This window comes from Muntiacus reevesi, chromosome 11 (genome assembly GCF_963930625.1).
Source record: "Muntiacus reevesi chromosome 11, mMunRee1.1, whole genome shotgun sequence".
NCBI lineage: Eukaryota > Metazoa > Chordata > Mammalia > Artiodactyla > Cervidae > Muntiacus > Muntiacus reevesi.
Genome location: NC_089259.1, coordinates 14,207,105 through 14,230,142, shown reverse-complemented (window position 1 = coordinate 14,230,142; position 23,038 = coordinate 14,207,105). Strand labels below are relative to the sequence as shown.

The following is a 23,038-nucleotide window of genomic DNA, read 5'->3' as shown; positions in this document are numbered from 1 at the left end:
GATAATATGTTGGGCAGGAAATGGTTCTATAAAATGGACATTATCTACTTCTCAGCACTAATTCTTTAAACGAGATAGTATTTCAGAGCATTTAATACATCGTCAGGCACTGTTTCCTCTTATTTTCATTAATATGTACCAATGGTGATGAAAACGGCTTCAAAGAAAATGTGATCATCAGGAACATCTGCGCCTCTGCTGAAATCCAGGAGAGCTGCTTTTGATACCATAGAGCTAAATTGGTTTACTTTTTAAAGATATCTCACTTTGGATGCTACTGGTAACATGTGATTTCAAATCTTTCCAATGCCAAGCAACCACAATCTTACTACATTTTGTCAATTAAAATATCCCCAAAGTGTGTGCACTGGTTGAGTTTAACAATCTCATTGATTACATATGGCTTTCCCGTTGTCTTATGATGGGATATCTTACCAGGTGTATATCTCCCTCATCAGCCTTCCTCTCTCACCATCTCACAGTGGTTATAAGGGTTTAGGACTTTTGGCTGCCAAAACCATGTTTATCAGAGAAAGAGAGTTCTGAAATGAAAGAAAAAGGGAACCCAGGTGGAAGAGAGAGTCTCCTTCTTGACCAACAGCTGTATTTTTGTACTAAATAAGAAAGCAATTTCAAAAAAATTAATCAGGAATGGCACCAGTCCACCACCTATTCTACTGAATAGATAATAAGTATTTAAGAGACAAGATACTGTCAGTGTGATAAGGTGCAAGGTAGCTAAAACAAGCTTAACAAGCAAGTTGGCAGAAAATAACCAAAGCACAGCTTTAGATGAGAAAAAGCTGCCTGGCGACTCTACCAGCAGCAAGCTCTGGCAGCTGCTGTCGCCGCAACAACAAAAGGAGGGGCGGAGGAGACACAGGTCTGCCTCAGAGCAGGGTCACACACCCCAAGAGACAAACTCTGAACCAAGCAAATCCCAGGTGCCCAGAATTCTCAGCTATATACAGATAGAGCACACCATTATTCAGCTGCTTGCCTACACTGAGGAACTGAGAGGTAACGGAGGGATGTCCCTGGTGGTCCAGTGGTTACAACTCCAATGCAGGGAGTGTGGGTTCAATCCCTGCCTGGGGACCTAAGATCCCACATGCCTTGCAGTCAAAAAACCAAAACATAAAACAGAAGCTATAACAAATTCAATAAAGACTTAAAAAAATGGCCCACATCAAAAACAAACAAACAAACAAGGCCTTAAATAAAAAAAAAACGAAGGTAATGGAGACACAATGTCTGGTTACTGCAGCAGGATAAGACAGCTGGAGGTGGGAGAGGGATGGGACCACCTTCCTTTGTTTTATTTCACTGGGAATCCTAGGACAAAAAATCTGATGCACTGGTACTCAGCTTCAGCATTCTGCTGCTAAAAAATCAAATAATACAGGAAAATATTTATCTCAGTGGACAGATTATTTCCATGATTTGTTTTAATTACATAACATTAAAAAATTTTGGCATTTGCTGCTTCTTGGTTGTAAGCATACAGAAACAGCTGACAAAATTAACAAGTATAAATAAATTCTTAATTGTGTTTAGTTTGCTAAAGCTTCTTTTGTTTTGGTGATCTTATTCATGGGTATGCTTTTGGATTGTCTAACATATAACATTTTGTGCTATGTAACACCATGGACAGCTATTGTTTTTATTTAAAACTAATTAAAAAGAAAGACAAGAGAAACACTTTCATTCGCCAGGAGCTGACATTAACCTGTTTGTCTGTACACATCAACCTTACCCCTACAACCCTCCTTTAGGCGTTAAGCAGCCTTTGCCACACACCAGTCAATGTAGGCTCACTGAGTGTGCAGTAAACATCTCTGAGAAGCTTATGATGGGGGATGTATATCCCGAATTGGAAAAGCATTTAATTTCTAATTATTTTAAAAGAAGAAAAGAGGAAAGAAAGAACAACTGACCATGTCTTTTTCCACTTCTCATGTCACTGTCACTAGGGTAAAGTAAGCTAATGATGAAATCTGTTATCTTGAAAAAGAAAAAAAACAAAACAAAACAAACTGCTACCTTAGTACACACCCTAAGGCTATCCTTTCATTAATACGTGCAAATATGAAACACAACCACCTGTTAAAAAAAAAAAATAGCCTTGCTCTTTGACAATTTCAGAATAAGGAACTTTTCTTTAGTTCCTTTTGAGAATTTCTGTAGTTGTCTACTTTTTTTTCCTGCTGTGCCAAACACTTTGGATCTACATCACTTCAACTCTTCATGCAAAGATGGGGAGTCCTCATTTAGAAAACATTTCCTAATTTTACATTTTAAAGTTAATATTTAAAAAGAAAAACCTTTCAACTCCCCACCCCATCATGAATAATCTGGTTTAATACAAGTATATAAATAAAGATGTTCTTTTTCCTCAAAAATCATTTAAGCAACTTTACAAGAATTATTGTTTAAAAAATTTACCTAGAGAAATGAAAATACCAGTCATTTTCCCCCTATAATAGATGGTGCTCAAGGATTCACGTATCAAGGCTGTCTGCTCAGCTCATCATCCTTTAGTTCTGTTAGGTGGGCTTCGAATCTTCTTAATCACTTTTTTCTTCTACTTGATAATGTCTGTATTCTGGCTTCAGTTCCCATGTGTTTTTGTGGATCCCTTTTACATTTTGAACACCAATTTCCTTTAAGATGTCCTTCAGGTACGACTGAAAAACAGAACCAAAATAACCTTGACAGAGGAGATAAAGAAGGCAGGAAACAAAAATATAAAATAAATGATACACTAAACTACATTTACAAGTAACAAAAATTATGATTCTGAAAGCCCCATTAGATTTCTCTATAATGAATTTCAATAAGCTGCCTTCTTGATTATCTGCATACAATACATGATAACTGCACTAAATATGATTATTTGCATTAAAGGGCTTGGAAGTCCTGAATGCCAGCAGCCTTGAGAGCTAAAAAAAAAAAAAAGAAGGAGAGTCTAGAAGGAAATACACTAGAAAATTTGCTGGTACTTAATTTACACAGTATACCAAGTATAATGAGACCCCGAGTTCCGTGGTATCACTGAGTTCGCAGTCAGACAGGGTTATTCTTGGATAGCAAAGAGTCATTTTAGAAGCAGGAGCATATGTTATTTTTCTATGAAGCAAGCACACGACAGGCACCCAGAATTCACAGTTCTAAGGTAAGTTATCAAATTTGCTATTGGGTTACTTGCTTTTCTTGTGTAATAAGGTAAGTCATTATGTATGCTTAATATTGTTTGTATCACATGGCCAAGGTTGCCTAGACAGAGGAAGGGAGAATAAGATATGTTAAAAACCCTGAAGGCTGCAGTTTTCTTGGGTTTGGGTCCACCAAAGAATAGAGGTGAGAAATGATGGATGTCAGAACTCTGTATCATGGTATTTCAGGCACCTGAAAATTCACATATTACCCAAATGACCACTAGAGGCATGAAAATGAAGGCTATGAAAAATGTAGTATCAAACCCCACCTTTGCTTGCCAATGCCCAAGGTGAAAAAGCATTTCACTATAAACCAATATAAATTACAGTACTTCCTTCTTGGGGAAGAGAGAAAAGTCAAATATTTAAAACGAATTCCTCCCCCCCTACACAACCAACGAGCCAAACAAGAATTTTTGTGTGTATGCTTCATAGAACCAGTTACAGGTACATTACATTGACGGAAGATGCAATAGGATGTAAATTTTTTAATTTATGGAAATGAGGCACTAATTTAAAAAATGGCTGATAACGGCTTGATAATGTTGAAGGCGGTGCCTTTCTCAAGTGTGATGCTAGACTACCTGCATCAGAACTTCATGGGGGCCTGTGAACTAAACCCTACTGTAGGTCGAGTGAATTAAATCTCTGGCACCAGGCATGGGAAACTGTATTTCACAAGCCCCCTGGAGCCTGACTGAACTAAAGTCAACAGCAGCTGCTCAAAAGACTCTTCTGGCTCTAAAGCTCTGGGACCTTTCAGTCCTTGCAGTGTTGTTTAGTTTTCTGAGCCTCACTGTTGCTGGAGAGTGTGTGCTAACTGACATCATCGAACACCACCTCACACTGACTGGTGTACTGTTCTACAGTTTCAACTTTTATTTCGGGGTCCCTGGTCAGCACTGGAACTACACACAGGTCTCTCAAACAGCCAGGAGGCTCAGCTCTTGCTTGAGCGGCTTCCCCACCCCAGCAGGTGGCAGCAATGAATCGATGGAGGCCTGGGCTTCCCCATGAGGAGGCCTGCCTGCCTGCCTCCCACGCCTTCTGTAGCTAGCTCCAATGAGGGGCCCGTGTAAATGAGTCAGCGAGTTACTCAAGTAGGCTTCAGACAACCAGGTAATATGCACGCCTGCCATCTGCTGCTTCAGATTGCATAGAAAACATGGGACACTGTTCATAAACGACTTTCTAGTTAAACAGGAATCATAAATGGAAAATGACAGGATGGGCTTCGGTTTTCAGCTTGGGTGCCATGAATGATTTCTTTGTAAAATTCCAAAGAACGGTTTATTGTGAGAATGGCTAGACCCTGGGTACAAACAATCATACAACTGGGGACACAGTGCAAGGGCTCAAAAGAAGAGAGTAGGTGCCAGGAGCACTGAGGCTGCCAGACAGACACTGTCTTCTCAAGCCTACCATGCCCACGTTATAACCTGGATACAGAAGATGAAAGGCCTAGAAAGGATGAAACACAAAATACTGTGTCTTAAGTGTACAAATTCAGTTGCCTTCACTCTCCTTTTATTACATTAGTATAATAAAGTTAAGGAGTATTTCTTTTTATATATAAAGATGTCACTCTTTTTTTTTTTTTTCCTGTTTTAACAATAAGAATGCCAAGACCTAGTCAGGGGTCCACTGATTTGTCAGTTGACAAGATGGGATCAGGGTCATGGTACAGAACTCTTTTCTGGGATGGGAGAAGTTTGGAAGTTTGACAATGTTCCAAACCCCAAACCTAACAGCACTCTATTAGAACCAGCTGAATTACCTTGGCACACAGCGTTAGCAGACAAAGAAGTAGTAACAACAGAGAAAAGCAAGATCAGAGAATCCTAGAAGGAAGGACACAGGGAAAGAACAGTGAGATTATGTAACTTCTCTGTTTAAAATCTTCTCTGACTTCCCCTCTGGCCTCCAGGTTAAATTCCAAACTCTAGCGCAGGCACCCACCCAGGTCTGTCTTTTCATTGTGGCCAGGGACTGGCCACTTCTGCGTCCGCACGCTCTTGTGCCCGCCCTTTGCCTTCCCTGTAAGGCTTATCCCCTTCCTTCAGGTCAGAACTCCTCATCGTTTTAGACATGGTGCAAATGTCACTTTCTCAGGGGAACCTTCCAGCGGTCCCAGCCCTCGGATCTACACGTCACGCGGTGTGGACTTCCCGGGAGGGCCCTCACTGCATCAGCGCTGTGTGTGCAGGTCTGGCTCTCCCACCAAAGCCTGCATGGCCGCCGCAGGACCTGGCTGCTGTCAGAGGCACGGGGCGCACCAACGCTGAATGAACCGCGGATGCTTCAGAGTTAGAGGGGCCAGGAGGGTTTTGCACTTCTGTGGGGGTGGCGGTGGTCAGGAGGAAGATCACTTAGAAGGCCCAAGGGAATAAACTCTGCTAACTCTAGCTGTTTTCCTTTCTCATCTCACTACCATATAGAGCAATGACCCTGTTTGAGAATAAAAATTGATAAAACTGTATTACCTGAATCTGAATTTACTACTAACATCTGTATTGTGGTGCTAAAATATTATTGAGACAAAGCCAATTGGGGTGGAAATTGTTAAAGGTTTTAGCAGGACTGAAGATTAATTTGTAATCGAACTTCCCTTTTAAAAAAATGTGTATCTTCACACTTAGATTCATCTGAGCACCAGGCTGAGTGGTACACAGTGTGTTTTCATCCTCACAGAGTCCACAGTTTAAGATCAGGGTGTGTATGGGGGAAGCAAGGGCATGGAAGCAGGCAATTGTAAAGTTAAAGAGAAGCACAGGAACAGGGACATACATGTAGGACATCATGGGGGCACTGGAGAGGGGCCGGAGCCAAGCTGCTGAGTCCTCTGAGGATGGACATTTGATCATTTGAACTAAACGGCTATTCTGTTTGGAGACCAGGGGGACTAGTTCTCTTCTTACAATTAAGTAATTCTAAACACTGATTCTGCAATTTAATCTTTTGTCTAACCACTTGTATTTTAAACAAAGGATTCCAGAACTGAGAAGATCACCTTTATGTCACATAGGATTGGAAAGATTTCTTGTTACCTACTATGGACAGTTTGGCAGAACAAGAACTGAAATAATAAACTGGCTCAAGTCCAGCAAGTCTTCATCAAAGAGAATGTGTGGGGGCGTATTTACAGCAAGTATGCATGCAGAGAAAAAAGGGAGAGAACAGTACAGCGTCCTTGCAAGGGAAGGCAAGGCACACACTGGAGCCGAGAAGTCTACTGAGTAGGATGTGCTATGCATTTGTGGATCAAGACAAAACTGTGGTGGCCAAAAGGCTGGAAATTCACACATCAAATTCCTGATTTCTCCCCCAAGATCAAGACAAACCTAGTCACAAGGCACAAACCTAGTCACAGTAGCCTCTTTTAGCTTCTCTTCTTCACTCTCCTTATCACCTTCCACCCCTGCCATTTTTCATATCATCTTTTCCTCTACTGCAAATGGAGGATTTATCTGTTTCATTTCATCATAAATTAGTGTTAAGCATTACCACAGATAATAATGAATTAACTATACCTTATTCCTAAAAATTGATTATAAAAAACACCAACATATATCTTTGACAGAGAGCTGATCACCAAACAATAATGCTTTTAGGTAAGCTAAAGATACAACCCTACTAGACTTTTCATCACAAAACAGTCCCCAAAGGCTGGAGTGAATGTGTATTACATAAATCTACACCAAAAGATGGCACTGGTTAACACAGTCACCAAAGGGAAACTGCTTATATGCTTTTTATAAAGTGACCCAGTGGCAAGGGCATTCACGATCAGTTCTGTTATCATTTCAAAGTATCACTTCATATTTATGTGATTTTTGGATGACTGACTGTGACTCCTGCAAGCAAGGTTGACAGAACAGAGGACTTACTGATGAAGATGTTAGTGGCTCCAAGGCACAACGTTCTTGCATTAAAAAAAAAAATTAAACAAACTACACATTATGCGTAAGCTGTGAACAAAGGCAACCTATGTTTTCTCTCTTTCAGAGAGAATCCTCAGCGGGGGAGGGAAGCCGGTGTTGAGGGTTTCTCTGGAACCTGGGCCATCTCAGCAGTTTTCTCCCCTGTTCCTGCTGGTTTCGTCTCTGTTTCCACACTAGTCTCTGCCCTGTTTTCCTCTCAGGGTCCCACAGGCTGCACTCCTCCCTCCGTAAAACTCTAAGCAACACAGAGATGATGGGTAATGAAATGGCCAAGCCACAAACCCTACCCACCCCATGGCCCTCTCTCCCTAATCCAAACTCTAAAAAAAGAAATTTATTACTGCATTAGCATCTATATGCTGGTAAATCATCTTATTTTCAGTCACAGTTCATCTGTCGAGCCATGGCAAGTGACTCACATGCTCACGTATTTCAGATTAAGTTTACTTCCTTTGGGCCAAAACTGAGACATAAAGACATTTAACTATGTCTTTAATGCTTTCTAAATTGTATTAGTTTAGTATGCTAAACATAATATAACGTAACTTAACCTTGGAATACTGGCTCGGATAGTATCGCTACCAACGGAGGGAGAAAAATACATATAGTTAATGTTAAAAATGCTAATTAGGAAAGTACAATCAAAACATACTCAAAACTAGATACAGATGAAAAAAATTCCTACTGAAATATAAACATGAATTCTTGCATTTAGAACTACAGAAACTAACTACTAGTGCAATTAGTGTGATGAGTAGTTTAGCTATTTTTATTTTTTAGTTGGAGGAAAATTGCTTGACAATGTTGTGTTGGTTACTGCCTGACGTGTAGTTTAGACTGTACAAAGAATAAGAAGATATCAATTGACATAGTCATTATTACTCCATCTGAAAACACTGCTAGAAACTAAATGGCAAGCAAAAAAGTCTTTAGGTATTTATTTTACCACAGACAATTTTTAGAAAATTAGCTAGCACTCTCGATGATGAAGCATTATTCACCCTTAAAATATATGGAACATACAGTAAAGTTTTACTCTAACGCAACAATATATAAAAGCTCTTGCTGGCTAAGGATTAAAAGAGGATTGATGACAACTGGGTAGTTCCTCAGTTAAATGGAGTTACCAAGTGACCCAGCAGTTCAACTCTCAAGGGAAATAAAAATATATGTTCACACAATAACTTGTACATAATGTTCATATATCAGCCTTGTTACAGTAGCCAACAAGAGGAAACAACTATCTATGGGTGAATGGATAAACAAATCATTGTATACCCATATAACGGTATATATCTGGCAATAAAAAAAGAAGAAAATACTGACACATGATACAACATGGATGAAACTTGAGAAAACATGCCTAAATAAAAGAAGTCAGTCATAAGAGACCACATATTATATGACTCCATTCATATGAAAATGTCCAGAACAGGCAAATCTTTAGAGACATAGAGGAGAGTGGTTTGTTAGGGCTGGGGAGGAGGGTGGGTGCATAGGGGTAATTGTTAACAGGTACAGAGTTTCTTTGAGCGGTCAATAAAATGTTCTAAAATTGGTTGTGGCAATGGTTGTACAACTATGTGAATATATGAAAATGCACTGCACTATAACTTAAAAAAATATATAATTGTACTAAAAACAAGGTTTTAAATTGATGAGGAAAAAAGACCTCTCTAGCTGATAACAAATTAAGATAACACCATTTTTTAGTATCAAATTACCACGGGTAAAGTAACATTTCCAATTAACAGTGGCAAGCTCTTGGATCAGTTCATATGGACTGGAAAATACAATGGAATTAGAATATCTGTCTTGGCACATTCTAGAAGGAATGGCTCTCTGCTGCAATACAGAACTGAAGGTGGCCAGCCAGGCAGGCACTATAGGGTTTTCTGCCAACAGGTGTATCCTCTGGGTCAATTCCCCTGCTGAGTTAGAGAGACCAGGAAGTTTCAGACACTTATCTAAGCCCACAGGGTAATGCCTTCTCTTAGGTAGAGACCAACACAAAGAAAACGACTTCTTCCCCAAGACAATTCCCACAATGGTAAGCCTGAAACAAGTCTAGCCTTCCAGTTTGCTTTAGGGACTTACTTTAGGGTAACGAACTCAGGAGGAGGCAGCTAATGAGCTTAAACATGTATTTTTTACCTCTTACCTTTATTCATTTTATTTTAAAATCAAATGGGACTGGAAAGGTAGAGAAGGAGATTTTATGGGTAATGACATTTTCAGAATAAATACAAACTGTATGGCCTACTGCTTAATTAAAAACTCTAAATTTTGTATGTAGTAATGCCCAATTTTGCTTACTGGGAGCCTATGTCAGATACTGCTTTTACCGACGTAGTATTTCATATAAAATAATGACTTGATTGGTTACATCAACAAATTGACCCACCAATTTTACTGCATTCAGAATTAGGTAAAAAAATAAAATAAAAAGGCTGAGACAAATCATAGAATAAATTTAAACAGAAAATATTACCATTTCATAATAAACTTGGTAGTAAATCTATTAGTTATTAGAACCTTCTCTTCATAAGGAAAGCATTAAAATTTTATAAATGCATTTAAATTTTATCCATTTATATTCAACATAGTTAATAATTTCTTTTAATATGACATTTCATACTCTAAAACTTTTAAGTAAGGCTCAAATTAACAAGATAGCAAATAATTATTTTTTAGCACTACACTCTAACCAACTGAATTAACCAGCTGCTGCAAATAATTATTTTTTAAAATGGAAGTCTCACAGAGGGCTGTCACTAGTTAATATGCTTTGTTGGGCAACTGGTGGTCTTTTTAGTTTTGGTAATACCATTTGAAATTAAAAACTTCCAGTTATAGAAAAAATGAAGAGAGAACTGAGCGGAAATATGTGAATAGAAAGGAAATGATAAAGATTTGGGGGAAAAAAGAGAAAAGGAATCATGTAAAAAAGGAAAAGCCTATGTCAGAACAAGACATTATAATAAAGACACTTATTTAGCAGTTCATTTGGGAATGAACTTTAAACACTGAACTTCAAAAAAAACAGTTGTTTTTTTTTTTAATTGGAGGACAAGTGCTTTACAATGTTGTGTTGACTTCTGGAAAAAAAAAAAAAAAAAAGGTCCTGTTTTTACCTGGGTCAGGAACTGAATGGGCCAACATAAAGCTTAGATTCCATTTCCCATGTATATGGCTAATCAGACGATACTTAATAAAACAGAAATTTTCAAAGCAGTCTGAGAGAGAAATTAACTCCCTCCTCCTGTCATTAAAAAGGGATTTCCATTGTCGTTAAAGTATTTTTTGTATTTGTCTTTGGATATACACACGTGTCTGAACAGAAGAGGCGATGCAGTAAGACCGGGGCTCAGGCCACTAGGCAACTCCTTCTCTGGACTATGACTGAACTGTCTCTAAGATTACCTTCACCTTTTAAGATTCTGAGTCAGAGATGTATGATATATATGCATCATACTGTGTAACACCGTCATCATGGAGAAAACAGGAGTACACATGTCTGGCTTGAGCAACCCGGGGCATGGTATTGTTACTGCAGTGGGGCCGTGCAGGGGGTCGGGGTTGGAGGGATGTAGAAATCAAGAGCTCTGTTTTCAACAAACTAAATTTGAGATGACAGCAAATGACTGACTCAGCAGGTGCTATTTCTGTACCAAGCAATGTGGCACAAGGGTGCGAGAGGCAGTGGGCCTGGCCGATGGACTGTCCTACCCCATACTCTTGGCTCAGGAATGAACATCCGACCCCTGGCAGGGCAATTAAGATCTTCCCTGAGCTTCTGCTGGAATACTCAGGGCAGACATTTCTCTGTATGCTTTGAGGCTGCTAGCTGTGAAGTGCTTCAGGAGGTCACTTTGTCTACCACATGGCTAGATCCTGCCCGAGCAGAAAGACAACACCCAGGAAAGACATTGCGATGAGGATAGGCAGGGATGGGGAGGAACCAGGCTAACTAAATAATGTTAGTAGCTGGATCCAGCCATGTCTAAAGCAAGATGTATTCCTGAACTTCTCAGCTACAGGAGCCAACACACTGTATTTTTTCTTAAGCTAGTTTGAGCTCAGTTTTCCTTTCTTGCAGCTGAACAAGTCCCAGTCAACTGACAGGTCTATAAGAACATATGCTTGTAAATAAACTTTTATCTTTTGACAGGAGAAATGCTCAGTACATCAAATTCTTTAGCCATTTTTTCCCTTTAAAAAACATTATCTTCTTATATCTTACCGATGCCAAATTCCACTTATTTTTATTCAGGCCTGTCTGGAAACAAGCTCTGAGGATCAGGTTAACATTACCTTATTGCTGCACTGGCTTTATCAAAAGCCTGTTTTGGGCAAATGAGCAATGGCCTGTTGAGCATTATTTAGCGCTGGGCAACTTAAGCTTATGGGTACCAAGCTGCTTCAAAATCAAAGCCATGCAAATCTTTGCCTCATTTTTCATGTTAATGTGAACTTACTTTATAAAAGCATGCAAATTGTTCAATTACACACTCTGAATTAAAAGGCAAATGGCCCACTGGGTCAACGTGACTGGGGACTGCTGATTTACAAGGGATCATCAGTAATTAAAGATAAATCTCCCTGAATCTTGACCTGAAATCAAACGGATGCAGGGCACAAGGAAATGCGGAGGTTCAGTTACAATTAGAGCTGATTTCTGATGACACTTTAAACAGAAATGGATGTCTGAAGAAACCCTGGGAAAGGGGTGCTGTGTTGGAGAACAGGGTGCTTGGGCTCATAGTGGTCTTGGCAGTCTGGGGTTTCAAAGGGAGCAATTACATAGAGCTTTAAATGGCTTGAATTCCTGAAGGAAATGCTGCTATGCTATATTTTACAGATACAATAAAATATGAAGAAAGACTAGACATAACACATTTAAGGTAAAAGAGCAAAGACTGTCAACAGAAAAATAATAGGCTTCCTCTGATATTTTACTTTAGAGGGGGGAAAAAAAAGTCAAAATTTAAAATGCATGAAAACACTCCTTTAAATGGATGCTGTGTTTCTAACTTTTTTATCAGTTACCAGAGCCTGGCCTTTTAAAATTGGCTTATTTGTCCTTAATGAGTAACTTTAACTCTGATTGCTTATGCAAGTCACACACTGGTGAATGAAGGATACAGGCTGACCCTTAAGGGCAGTTTCTCTAATCAATAATTTCGCTTGCAGGAGTGAAGGTTTTTAGGAAGAAGACTATAGAAGGGAAGGAACTGGAAAAACAAGAAAACACTTCAGATTCACTCAACATGTCAAAAATAACATCCTAAAGGTCAGAAAGCAGATGGTAACTTAAGAATATAGTAGTAGCGTTAATAGTAGTGTTAATAACAAAGAGGACATGCTGAAATGAGCACATCATGGTTAGAAACCTGGTATTCAAGAGTGGCATTGGGGGCCATCAGGAAACCAGAGCATGTCATTAAATGCACTGACTGAAGAACCGATCAACACCAAGATCTCTTTTCTTCCCTTTTACACAGGGCTCAAAAATTTGTTTAATAATACTAAGAATAAATATTAGCAAAATACTGTGCTGTTGACAAATGCAATTTTCATAAACATTAAAACTATTACAAGGAACCTATAAACTAGGTATTTTTAAGACAAATTTACAAAGTATAATATTATATACATTTAACTTGATTATATTAGTGAATTTTATATTAAGAATGTCATATATCAAGTAAGTTAAATATTAAATTATATATCATATATTAAAACATTAAATGCATTCAAGTACCTGGGACTATCTGGCTAGATGGCAGGACTGGGACTTGAACTGAGGTTCTATTACTCCATTCCTGTCTCCTTCCTAGATCACTGACTTTCATGCTACACTGGGTTCCTTCATTCTTCTGGTACTGCTCAGACTAAAATCAAATTAATAAGGGTGTACTGAAGCCCATTAGTACAGACCGACTTATGTCCTGTGACCCTTTTATTTATTTTAGTTCTCCCACTTTATTGCTACCAACCCATCTCCCTCCACCCTTGTGCATACATGCTCAGTCATGTAACCCCATGGACTGCAGCCCGTCAGGCTCCTCCATCCATGGACTTTTCCAGGCAAGAATACTGGAGTGGGTTGCCATTTCCTTCTCCACTGTGACCCTTTTAAAAGGGAGAATTACCTACACAGAGGAGACCTGGGCTCTAGCCACTTTCTAGGTCAACAGGCTTTGCCAGCTCGGTTCGAATGTGAGTGGGAGATGGAGAGGAGGAGATGGAACAGGAGAGGGAGAGAATCATAGATGGAGCACTGGAAGGGGACACGATGATTATCCAGTCCAGCTCCCTCAGTTTTAGCGATGGACATGACTTCTCCAGACCCCACCGAGGTAAATGGCAGGACCAGAACCCATGCTCACCACGTCCTGTCCTCTCCTCTACACAAGAGAAACTGCAGCTCCGGCATTCTATGCTTTACTAAGATGCTCTTTGTACCTGGCTCCTGCCACAGACAAGAGGAGGTCAGTCAAAATCCACCCGAGGAAAATATGGTGGTCCTAAAAGGTAAAGGATGCCACCATCTCCTTTTCCTTAAATCAATTCATCTAATATTTACTGGATTGCTACTGTTTGTGTTGTGGAATGTACGAATATTTAGGGATGTGAACAATATATAAACGTGCTGTCAAAAAGTTAATGCTTTAGAGGCAATTTAATCCCTAAATAATAACAATACTATAAAATAATTCAGTTTCTAGATCAGTGGTTCTCAAACTCTTTGAGGTTCCCAGGCTCTCTGAGAATCTGACATAAACTACAAATCTGCTCCCCAGAAAAATCCACACATTTCTGTACATATTCAGGGGGTTGCTGGATCTCCTAAAGCCCACCTACTGACCATGAATTAAGAGGTTCTGTTAAGAGAGTCACCGAGTTCCACCACATAAAAATTATCTGAACAGCCAAGACAGAGAGAAAGCTAGTTATCCTTTTTCTCTGCTGCAAAATGAATAAACTTTAAAAACATTATATCATTCCATGTTAAGGCAAAGAAAGAGCTTTCCTTAGTACTTATCTGAATGTCCCTCTACAAACACTTATTTTCCTAAATCTAACTGTGTGTGTGTGTTTTATTCTATGAGACTATGTCATTTGCATCCAGAATATCTGGAATAGCCTTTTCATGTATATATAAAAATACAAAGATAAACTTCATTAAAAGCAGAAGAAATGGAGTTTAGCTTATGAATTATTCTATTTCAAATTTTTTAATCTAGCTTGGAATGCTGTTTCTAAGGCTTTGATGCTGAAGAGAGTGAAGTCATTAAGATGAGTTGATAATACTGCCAGCATGAGCACTTTCCTACTCTTTGGTTAAAGAAAAAGTATTTAGGTCTTTTGGAATTCAAATTTCTTTCTTAATGAAAAAGTGAAAGGATGAAGCATAACAGTAAAGAAATCTCTACAGAAGTGGGAACCTGCACCATCAATACTGAAGTTTCAGAAATAATTTCCTGAAGCTTTGAATACATTAAAAAAAAAAAAAACACCCCCAAGGAGCCGTTTATGTTAAAATATTTTACAAAACTGGTTATCTTGTTACATATGCTGAGGCAAATAAATGGAGCAGCTAGAGTTAACACATTCCTGGGTATCCTGGCAAGGTGGATAAAATGATGAAGGAAGCTGGGTAAGAGGACAAAAGTAAAGCAGTTTTCATCTAAGTTTTAAAAACCTGTAAGTAAAATACTGCTATAATTCAGTATGACACTTTGCTAAGCTTAGGTGTGAGGAAGGTAAACGGAAGGAAACGTGACCCAAAGACTACAGAAAGGGTTTCGATCCCTTCCTTGTGTCCAGCATTTTAAATGAATTAGAAACACAGATTATTAGCAGATAGGTATTAATACAAAAGTCTGGAGAAGTGATAAAAAATGATTATTCATAGAACAAAAATTTTCTAAAACATCAAGTTATTACAATTTTCCTTGAAAATGGAGAATAGGCCAACCCAAGCACAATCTCAACAAGCACCGTGAGGCTCTACAGCCCATCTGAAAGGACCTAATGTTAGGCTAGATGATTAAAAACAATCCACAGAAAACAGCTCACAAGACAGGGATAAACACTCACTGTGAAAAAACAGTGACTCTAAGAGTTGAGCTTTTCCAGAGGGAGGCAGAAGAACAAATGAAAGACTAGAAATGCTATAAACAAAGAGACTTCAGGCTTAACATCAAGGATCATTCAAAAGGAGGACAAATCTGCCTTTTCTTCATGAGCTACTGATACTAAATGTATTGAAAATTAAAACAATGAAGCTGAGATTAAAAAAAGAAACAGAAAGAAAGAGAGGGGAAGAAAGAAAAGGGGAAGACAGGAAGGAAGAAAAAAGGCTACACTGAGACATCTTTTCCATGTTGGAGCAAAGCCTGACACCAGCATAGGTGCAAGTGAACTGACTAATTCACCATAGGCTTCTCTTCAGTAAAGCCGTGTTAATGAAGCCTATTTACATCTGTTTGAAGGATCAACGTGAGCATATACATACCACAGGTTGTTTTGTGATGTCCACCAAGTCCTTCAGATTATAATACTGATGCTTCTCAAAAGCGGAAAACAGCATGTCCAAAACGTGTTGTTTATCAGCTCGGGCTCGTTTTCCATCTTCTTTCTTTTTCCTTTCATATTCAATCTATATGAAAAAAGCAAAAATCCCGAAGGCATCAGTTCAATGTGCTCACTCTGAAACACAGGCCCTCTTTTCTGTCCTCCACTATTAGATTTTTTTTGTTTTTTATTTTTTGTCCACTATTAGATTTTAAATTGCAAGACAGCAGGTCAAAGAGCAGTGGTTCAGTACTTGTGGCCTTCACCGCTCCGAGGGCTCCTCAGACCTGTAGGGCTCCACCTGTAAACCATTTTCACTGTTCCCTAAAGCTTTATGTAACGGGTCCATTTCCTCCCCCAAAGCCCATCTTTACCGAAATCACATCATGTGGATCACAAAGTCTATTTGCAACTCTTCGTTTTAGATTACCCAAAATACAGTAAAAGAGTTTATCTGCTCGATGCCATTTGGTAGATAATATCTTTAAAAATGAGAGTTTTTCAGGGCAGGAAGAAGGCTGAGGGGCAGGCAGATTAGATAACAGGTTTTCTAGGGAGGAAAAGCTTGGGAAACCTTGGTAAAAAGGAAAGAACAAGGGTGGTGACAGGTGGCCTTTTCTCCTCCCAACCCTGTGACCTCCTTGAACTTGCTTCTTCTGTAAAATGAAGTAAGCAATGGCACGAAGAGAATGTATAAACTCTCTGGTGATGTTACCAGCCAGAGATGTGTGCATTTGTAAAAAAGTTAACTTTTTATTGAAAACATGCAATTTGCTTGCATCATGTCAGCTGATTAAGCTTTTAATTTTTTTTTTTTTTACAGACAAATTTTATCTTGATAAAGCCTCAGAAACTTGTTAGAGGACAGATATATATAAACTGTAGGGCTTCCTTGGTGGCTCAGTGGTAGAGAAGTAGCCTGCCAATGAAGGAGATGCAAGTTTGATCTCTAGACCAGGAGGATTCCCTGGAGAAGGAAATGGCGACCTATGCCAATATTCTCGCCTGGAGAATCCCATGGACAGAGGAGCCTGCTGGGCTACAGTCTGTGGGGTCGCAGAAGAGTCAGACATGACTTAGTGCCTAAACAACAGTAGAGACTGCAGCAGCCCACCTGGTCAATAAAGCATCAGTAGGCTGGGTAAAAGCTGTCAGAGAGCAACATTTTGTGCATCAACAGAATCACTGTAAGATAGGGACCAGCTTCAAAGATGGAGAAATGCATACCAAAACATACAACTAAATTATGTACAAATTCCAGCTTCATATAGTTAGGCTTATTCTCTGCATTTTAACAAAAGAGATGTAAAAAAAAATCTAATTTCTATTGATGTTAAAACTAAAAATATACCTTAAATATAATCAGAGACTCAAATTAGAGGCAAGAAGTAACTCTGACAACAGTATTGGTCTTTCAATAAATAAAATTAGGAGCTAGACAAGGAGAAAGCACTAAACTGAATGTCTTAATTTTTGTGATATGTATGCCTAGAGAGTAAAACTTGAAATCCGTTCAGCTCCTCAACAGGTTAAGCATGGATTAGATGCTTGGTATTGCACTAAAACTGAAGAAAACAGCAACCCACTCCAGTATTCCTGCCTGGGAAATCCCATGGACAGAGGAGCCTGATGGGCTACCATGGGTCATAAAGAGTCAGACATGACTTAGCCACTACACAACAAAACCAACTGCACTAAAATACGGGAGTAAATAAGATACTCTCTTTCAAAAGGTATCCCTTTCTTAAGGCTCATGCACTAAAATGTATACAGCGGGCCTGGAGTATTCTCAATGTAGTAATGTAGTAAAAGAGACCAGAGTTACCCAGGACAACTCTGTGACGTTGGGGAAAAAAGCGTAAATGCGGGGTGCAGACTGTATTGCTGGGGAGGAATGAAACCCAGCCCAGCATCAGGTGAAAAAAAATGCACATGTGGTCAAAGGCAGAAGTACAGATTCTGCCCCAATTCTGCGAGAAAGAGGCTGCAGAGCTATAGCCAAGACCAAAAGAGATGGACTTGAGGGCCACTCAAGATAGAATGTTCTTTCTCTCGGGTTAAAAGGAGGATAGAATTAAGACAGTGACTGTATGATGGAGAAAGAAAGCACGACAGACCGAGACAAAGCCCACAGATCTACAAAAAAGGAGGGTCTTTGGATTAAAAAGAGGAACCGCATCATGGAATACCTTAAGTGATTAAAGTGTAAGCCTTGCTCTGCTGACCAATGTCTAAAATATGTCATATTTTCCCCCGTTTATAACTGTACTCAGTTTGCATCTGGAAATTCCCTCCACAGCTGCACTGTGCTTGAAAGGGTTTGCTCTGTCCACTGTGATGGACAGTCTAGAAAGCAGGGCTGGAGGAAAGAGTATAAAAGTTCAGACCATTGGATAAGGACATGATAACCCTTTACTCCGACCAAGTGGCGGATAAGAGAAACTTAACTTGGCGTTTACAAAACAGAGGAAGGCAGAATCAGACTAAGGAGAGTGGAGAAAGACTGTTAGCTTCTCACAGTCCTGAGTGGGTGTGGGATTTCATTCAGTGAGCGGTCACTGGTCCTCAGGAAAAAACCAGACAGAGAGGTGGGAACCTAGCAAAAGGGTAGCGCTATGCTTTTGTACTCTCAGTATGGAGCTACAGTTGTACGATATTCTGTCTTCTCTTCCATCCCAGCTTTAATTTATGCTGAAAGAAGATGGAAAAAGTTAAATTCAGGAAATATGAAACAGAAGTTATGGTATATTCAGCTTCCACTGTTAGCCCTCTCTTCTTCATGTAAAATGACTTGAGAAGCCAGGAGGATGAACAGGAAAAATGTTTTCAAGCAACAAAAACATGCTGTTAAAGCAAGATAGTCCACTTTAGAGAGGGCATACAGTCCAGTAGGCAGTGGAGAGAAAAAGTGGTTATCAAGTTGTCCCAATCCTAAGAGCCATAGGTCAGACCCAAAAGGACTGAAGATAAAAACTGAGAATAAATTAGAAAGAAACTTCAAAATCAATACTGAAGGTATTGATTAAGAGTCAGATTAGGTTGTGATCTGTAATGTTAATGAGCAATGAGAAAAGTACCAATTCTACACAGAAAATTTTCTTTTAAAATCTCGGTTTACATGTTTCAATCTCAAAAACACTGCATTTAACATTGGTGCTTTCCTCCTTTAAAATGGGGAGAAAACAGACAAGACTTTTACGCTTATCTTTCTGTGTTAACCATACCTATTAATGACTCAATAAAATTTTTGTAGTATGGCATTATTTAAATCTTTTTTTTAATAATGTTCAAGCATTATTTAAATCTTTTTTTTTTTTTTTTGATAATGTTCAAGAGAGATCCATCACCCTGATACCTGTGGTATCAGGTGGTTCCAAATTACATGTAATTACAAAAAGGGACTAAAATGATCCCGTGATCATTAAATTATTAGCAACTAATTATACTCATGCCAAAACTAAGATCCCTGAGGTAACTTCTCTTTTTTAAGCTCATCAGGGTACAAATGGCAATCTTAATATTGTACTTATAACTCTGTACTAAAAATTAATTCCACAAATAAACTACACATGATACGCACTAGTCTATTTAGGAAAAGACTACTGTTTTGAGATAATGCTATTTCTTTTCCTTTTAGCTCTTTTCCCTGAGGGCATTTTGTTTTGCACTGGCACTATAAAGAAACGACACTCAAAGCAATCAGATTTCCAACTTGTTCGCAGCCACCACAAAATACTACTGGGCTAGTTATTAGACTAGAAATAGCTTTTGTATTATATGAATTTTAGTTACTGATATCTGCCCCCAGTGACCATAAACTAAGGTGTCACCAGCTGCACAGAAATGTCAATTCAGAAAGAACTTTCATCTCCAGGTACAAATTTTTATAATCCCCAAATTCCATCATATACAATTTTACTTTGAAAAAAGAAAACAAATTATTCAAGACTGAACTGCAACCAAATGTTGAACAACCATTGTCGATGTGGTATAGGGCTGTTCAACTGTCATTACTGAGACAATAATCCCTGACTAAAATTATAAATGCCACCCACTTCCAATTAAAATATTATAATACAGATGTCTGTAAATTTCCAGATTGTTGTTTGCAGAAATACTTTGATTGCTTTGTCAAGGCAGTCTTTGTGGAGGTTTTTAACTTTTAAAGTGAGCCTGACAGCCTTGAATATCATGGTTTGCATTTTAAATCCTTATGAAAGATTCCCCTACCCCCAGTGCTTCTATTTCTGCCTAATGTGTTGTTATCTCTTGGGAAGAAATTAATTCTTTAGGGTTGATCAGACTTTGGTGTGCAAATTCAAATGGACAAAGCATGTAGCATTTTTTTTTAAACCATGTAGTATTCTTATACTATACTATATAATACAGTAGGCAAATATTGCTGAAAGGCCTTTAGAGTCAGTCCTGCAGGCATCCACTTTAATCAACAAAATCCCAAATTTATATATATATTTATAAATATACATATATATATCTTATATATATATATATATAAATACTTAAAAACCAAACAAAAAGCCAAGCCGAAAAAACCCTCTCAACAACCTTAGTTCTGAAGATTAACACAGCTGGTTGCTCCACAGAATGAAACAGAGTATGCATGTAATAAATTTTCTTTTTAGTTCTTGGGGGTTTACTTCAAGATTTTCTGTAATAGTTCTGCTCCCTCCAACACTAATTTTCTAGTTCAGTTTTTTCTAATGTTCTATCACTTTCAGACCAAGAGCTCTTGCCCCGGTGGGGAGAAAAGGAAAAGGGAAGTCTTTTTTCAAGCTGGGGCGGGGGTGGGAGGGGGGCAGGAAGTTGACAATAATAGAGACAAGAAGATACTAATTCTTTCTAAAAGCCTTAGGTTTAAAGGAAAGAGACTTCCTGGTCTCCCTTCCAGGTATCATTTTTGCTCCCCATGACACAGGAGATGGCAGACAGAACTATAAAAATTTCCTGTCTCTTTGGATCAGTGGCTGAATGCTAGAACTACCTAGGTAAAAAATTTAAAGATAGTTGGCCTCCACATTAGATCAATACAACCAATCTGTGAAGGTATTCTTTTTTAAAAGTTTCCCAAGTGATTTTAGTCTACAGCCAGCATTGAGACCACTGTCTAGACAACAGAGGGCACGATTTCTTATGAGAAAAGGGATTCCTTATGAGAAAGGTCCTATGACAGGAGACTACATAAAAGAATACTATGACATCTACACAGGCAGGATAATGATGTCCACAAAGTCAACCAGAACACAGAACATACACAGGCACCCTTACCTGCAGTCAGGGATGGAGGCAGTTGAAAGGAGTCTTATACATCAGTGACTCTATATTTGGATTATATGACTCTATCAGTAAAAAAAAAAAACAACCTTTTTCCCCTATCACGCGCCTTGTGGGCTCTTAGTTCCCTGACCACAAAAACAAAAGCTTTATACTCTTATTATAGTTGGGATTTTATTATAATGCTGACTATGCTTTTAAGAGCTATGCAGGTGCCTCCACCAATTTCCGACATACTCCCATGTTGGGGGGGGGGAGCGGGAATCACTAAACATTCAAGCAATGTAACATGGTAGCTTACAGTCAATCTTTGTTAATTAAAGATTCCTATATGACTCATCACTATAATTACATTAATATTAATGACTCATTCGTGCTATGACAACCTTAATAAAGGTTGATACCATGAACTGAAATGTCACTTGACGTTAAAGAGTCTCTTTAAAAGGGATGTGACAGCTTTATATCCTAACAAGTGGTTCAGAATACAATGTATTTGTACTTATTTTAGTAGTAAAAAGAGAGCAGTGAAAAGCACTCCAAAAATATGACACTTGGAATTTATCCTTCTATACCTGCCAGGTAGATATAGTGCCAACGTCACTCTGAACATGAATTAGAGGTCAGAGCTTTGATACAAGCAAAAGTGCCAGCTCTGACCTAAAAGAGATTTTCCTTTTGCCTCAGAAATGGTGGTATATAGCAGTATAACAAGAGTGACCCTTGTAATGGAACTAAAGAAAAAAAACGATTGTAATTTAAAAATGTGGTCAAAGGAAATATAGATTATACCAGAACAGGGTCTGAAAGGGCATGACCAGAGAAACTGAAAAAAATGGTAGCTCCTTGAAGACAGAAACTTTATTTATTGGTTCGCCAAGAGTAGGTATCTCAGGCACAAAGCTGGTATTAAAAAAAAATTTTTTTTCTGTTCAGAGGAGACAGATCTTAGGTAACTGTGGTAGGACACTGTCATGGCTAAGTACTAACACTTTTTCCTAACTTTCCTCCCTTTCCCATAGCAACAGAAAAACTTTACACTGTAAAACTTTCACTGTAACAATTCAGACAATAGGTACTCACCAGTGACAATTCCAACAATTAAAAAAGATTGACAATTCCAAGAATTCAAAAAGATTTCATGAAAAAGACAATTAGGATAAAATCACCCTAGCACCTACCACTAAAAAAATAACAACTGGTAAAGTACTGAATTAATCCTTATTTTTGGACATTTCTTTCTAGTCTTTTCCTGTTATAAACAATAGAGAGAAACAGAGTGTAGCAATTTTTAAAATTTGAATGTCTTTAGAAGGGGCATATGCACTTCAGTTCACCATAGTCTCTACGATTTACCTTCTTAAATTTTAGCATCCTACCCAAGAAGATGCCTGCTTGGCCCTGGAGGCATCTACATTTGCTACCTGTCTTCATAAAATAACCATAAGATATTCAAATATCATAAAGTAGTGGTTGGGCAGATACTAACCTGCATCATTTGATAAGCTTGGAACTTAAAGGCCAAACTTAAAAAAAAGGGTATTTATTTCTTCCTAAATTCAGTATCAAGGGGAAATCTTAAGCAACAAAGTAGGACACAAAGGTATCAACTCTCAACTGCTACTTGACTTAACTTGGACTGCCTTTTATTTTCAGAAAATCATCACTTTCTCCTTACACTGCAGGTACTTCAAGATCCAAATCACTTAGCTCGTTAAGCACTGCTAAGGATCTACAGCAACACAGGTTTCTTAAGAGTAAGGTTCCTACTCACAGACCAAAAAAACAAACTTATGGTCATCGACGGGGAAATGGGCAGAGGAATAAAGCAGGAGTAAGGGATGGACAGATATATACTACTACATATGAAATAACCTAAACGAAAAAGGAACACACACACACAGACACACGGGCTCCCCTGGTGACTCAGAAAGTAAAGAATCTGCCTGTAAGGCAGGAGACCCAGAGCCAGTCCTTGGGTCAGAAGGATCCCCGGGAGAAGGG

At 38.6% G+C, this 23,038-nt stretch overlaps 1 protein-coding gene across 1 annotated transcript in view; it reads right to left on the bottom strand.

Annotated features, from left to right (window-relative positions):
• Positions 1-584: 584 nt before the first annotated feature.
• GTF2F2 (general transcription factor IIF subunit 2) overlaps positions 585-23,038 on the bottom strand; it is a 133,461-nt gene continuing 111,007 nt past the window's right edge. The window contains exons 7-8 of the mRNA XM_065901924.1: positions 15,684-15,827; positions 585-2,687 (exon numbers count right to left, since the gene is read on the bottom strand). Coding sequence (XP_065757996.1) covers positions 2,568-2,687; positions 15,684-15,827 — 264 coding nt within the window. The 3' untranslated portion in view covers positions 585-2,567. The remainder of the gene's footprint in view (positions 2,688-15,683; positions 15,828-23,038) is intronic.